The sequence below is a fragment of the Nanorana parkeri genome, unplaced genomic scaffold (assembly GCF_000935625.1).
Source record: "Nanorana parkeri isolate BGI_ZX_2015 unplaced genomic scaffold, ASM93562v1 scaffold3384, whole genome shotgun sequence".
Lineage (NCBI taxonomy): Eukaryota > Metazoa > Chordata > Amphibia > Anura > Dicroglossidae > Nanorana > Nanorana parkeri.
The window spans coordinates 14,799-18,276 of record NW_017309652.1 but is presented as its reverse complement, the minus strand read 5'-3'; the positions used below and the strand labels follow the sequence as shown (position 1 = coordinate 18,276).

General features: G+C 48.0%; 1 protein-coding gene across 1 annotated transcript in view; it reads right to left on the bottom strand.

Moving 5' to 3' along the window:
• Positions 1-680: 680 nt before the first annotated feature.
• LOC108803092 (non-receptor tyrosine-protein kinase TNK1-like) overlaps positions 681-3,478 on the bottom strand; it is an 8,155-nt gene continuing 5,357 nt past the window's right edge. The window contains exons 12-14 of the mRNA XM_018574934.1: positions 2,422-2,825; positions 1,580-1,675; positions 681-803 (exon numbers count right to left, since the gene is read on the bottom strand). Coding sequence (XP_018430436.1) covers positions 681-803; positions 1,580-1,675; positions 2,422-2,825 — 623 coding nt within the window. The remainder of the gene's footprint in view (positions 804-1,579; positions 1,676-2,421; positions 2,826-3,478) is intronic.

Below are 3,478 nucleotides of genomic sequence, written 5' to 3'. Positions count from 1 at the left end.
GTCCCCCGGCACCATTCTAGGTAAGTAGAGCCATGTCCCCCGGCACCATTCTAGGTAAGTAGAGCCATGTCCCCCGGCACCATTCTAGGTAAGTAGAGCCATGTCCCCCGGCACCATCCTAGGTAAGTAGAGCCATGTCCCCTGGCGCCATCCTAAGTAGAGCCATGTCCCCTGGCACCATTCTAGGTAAGTAGAGCCGTGTCCCCTGGCACCACTCTAGGTAAGTAGAGCCATGTCCCCTGGCACCATTCTAGGTAAGTAGAGCCATGTCCCCTGGCCCCATTCTTGGTAAGTAGAGCCATGTCCCCTGGCACCATCCTAGGTAAGTAGAGCCATGTCCCCTGGCGCCATCCTAAGTAGAGCCATGTCCCCTGGCACCATTCTAGGTAAGTAGAGCCGTGTCCCCTGGCACCACTCTAGGTAAGTAGAGCCATGTCCCCTGGCACCATTCTAGGTAAGTAGAGCCATGTCCCCTGGCACAATTCTAGGTAAGTAGAGCCATGTCCCCTGGCACCATTCTAGGTAAGTAGAGCCATGTCCCCTGGCACCATTCTAGGTAAGTAGAGCCATGTCCCCTGGCACCACTCTAGGTAAGTAGAGCCATGTCCCCTGGCACCATTCTGGGCAGGCAGGAATTCCGAGTTGCTGTCCATGGAGCTAAGAACCTTTAGTCAGTCCCATTAGCGGGGGTTCCTATGTTGCAGGATATAGTTGGATGCAGCTTCCAGGTTCCAGTTGTACTGCTCCAAGATTCGGCGGCAGTGCTCCTTAGTGTACCGGCTCATGTTGTACAGATGGACCACCTGAAGAGGGAGAAGAAGTCAATTCATGAAGCACAGAGAAGACTCCTAAATTGGGAAATGACTGAGTTTCAATCAAAGCTCATACAGGATTGACCGTGTTAGTTTTAACTCATCTGTGGACTTTATTTAAGGTTCTTCTAGGGCTGTGTACACATTCGGAGCCCTAAGCTGCCAAATGATCTTGGATGGATCTCCAGCTCCAATCTGGTATAACTTCCTTATCTAACCTCTCATTGTCCTGGCCATTATGCCGATCTATTGACTTCAGTGCTGACTGAGTCACTGACCTGGACCAAGTATACTGGTGAGGGGATTTGGCTTACTTGACCTCAATGCTTGTTCTAGGTCAGTGACGCTGGAAGTGTTATAGCCAGCCAGGGAACTACTATTTTCCAAAGGAGGTCCTCAATGTCCACCGGGGAACATCTCTCAAGATTGTACTCAAACCCTCAAACTCCACCTGCTCTGGACGGTGCCGATCTCCAGTTGCCTAAAATGGGGGTCTATTAAAAAATGGATGTGATATTGTACTAACATTTAGGTGACGCTGAGCATGGTGTGGAGCGTAGCTCATCCACCTCCATGATTTCTATGCTATGGTGCCGGCATGCTGGCTACAATTTACCTGCCTAATCCAAAAATGGTTTAGCGCTCCATGAAATTCTCATTATACAACTGTGTGTCGAGTGGCAAGGTGAAGATGGGACACTTGTCAACACTTCCCATATGTACAGTAATCTCTGATATGAGCCGTTTGTTTATTAGGCAACCATCACCTTTACGTGCTGGACAGCCCGGGGCACATCCCCTCCGTAGAAACGTAGCGCTTCCTGGCACTTTTCTGGGGTGACGCCATGGACCCGTTCTTCCACCTGCAGGAAAGTAGATCATAGACGTTATATATGTCCGCACAACCAGAGAAACATTGGCTAGGATTTCAATGGTGCGCAGTGTCCCCGTCACAAAGGGAACGTGAAGGCTACTTTTCTGGGTCAGTGGCTGAGAAGCGGCGAGGAGCGAATTCACTTTACTGCTCATCTGCTGACTCCACCTTGTGACACATGTCATTGGACAGATTATTTATGAATGTGTCAGCATCAAGATGAAGAACAACCACAGATAAGCCCAATGTGGGGAAAATCCTTGCTTTGGTAGAACATTCTGCTATCACTATTCACAATGTAGTGAAGTCAGAGGATCATCAAGACACCCAGTCATCGAGATGAGGGAGATGGAAAGGATGACATTGCATCTAAAAAGGGAGCCACGGTCCTTGAAGGTCTATTTACTAGATTGGATGAAGAGATGCAGGGGTGCCCATCTGCTTCAATTACCTGTCCTCTTTACTGCACTCTGCCACTTCAGGGTCCCCCGCATAGAGTTTCCTGGTTCTGAGCTCCTTCTGTCACTTTATGTGCCAAACAGAAGACTATAAGAAATCATGTGAGACAAGGGGTGGCAGAGGGGTCTCATATGAGACGGAAGAGTGGTTGCCACCAGGCCCCCAGGACTGCAAACTAATGAAACTTCACCTCCCCCACCCGAATTGTCTATCCCAGTCCACCCAAAATGTTTGGACAAGTTCTTAAGTAACATGCAGGCCACTTGGTGTCCTCACCTCTCTGATCTTTCTTTGCAGTTCACTGTCTGTCATCTTGCATCTGTTTCCTGGAGATGTACAATTTGGTACGAGCGGAGGAACGATCAGGATCTCTGCTGTATCCAGGGCTGAGGTAGATGGAAATTTATCTTTCTTATTGCTGCTGAAGCACTGACCGGGGTTATGCATGGTGGGCAGAGCCAGAAACCCATTCTTGGAGGCTGTTGCTTTGGGAGGAGCTGGACAGTGGAGTTTGCCTACGAAGTTCCGCGGGGGCTGGTCACTCATTCTTCTTTCAGACAGTTCACGGGCTGCAAATGCTGTGCACTCCTTATTTTGCCTAGAGGGCCTAGGTGAGGGCTGACTATGAGGCTTGCCATTTAACCAACAGTCAGGGAAGTTCTCCAGACTTACAGACATACCTGTGGGTGCAACATAGGAGAATGTGAGAGGAAGTAAGGAGATTAAGGGGGGACATGATTTTCATGTACAAGATGTTCAATGGTGACGGCAACATTAGCAACAAACTCTTTAAGATTAACTCCGTAACAAAGACTAGAGAACACCACCTAAAATTGGTGAGGAAAAAATTCCAGCACAAGGGGAGAAGGGGGTTCTTCTCAGTGAGAGCGGTCAGGGCCTGGAACTCGCTGCCAGAGGCCGTGATTTCAGCTAAGAGTGTGGAATTGTTCAAGAAACTTTTGGACGATTTCCTGAGGGACCGTAATATACAGGGGTACAGGTAATATACAGGGGTACAGGTAATATACAGGGTACAGGTAATATACAGGGGGACAGGAAATATACAGGGGTACAAGTACTCCTAAAAATGAGATGATACATGGACCTATATACATCAGCAATAGGTTGGACTTGATGGACTTATGTCTTTATTCAACCTCAAATACTATGTAACTATGTAAGACACGAGAAGAATGGGAAAAAGATACCAAAAGAAATAGAATTAATGAAGGAGGTTGGAAGATGAAAATGTGCAATGAATTGGAACTGAGGGGAAGATAAGGCTAGGAGAAAGGAAAGGGAAGAAAGAAGGGAAGGAACGTAAAATGAAATG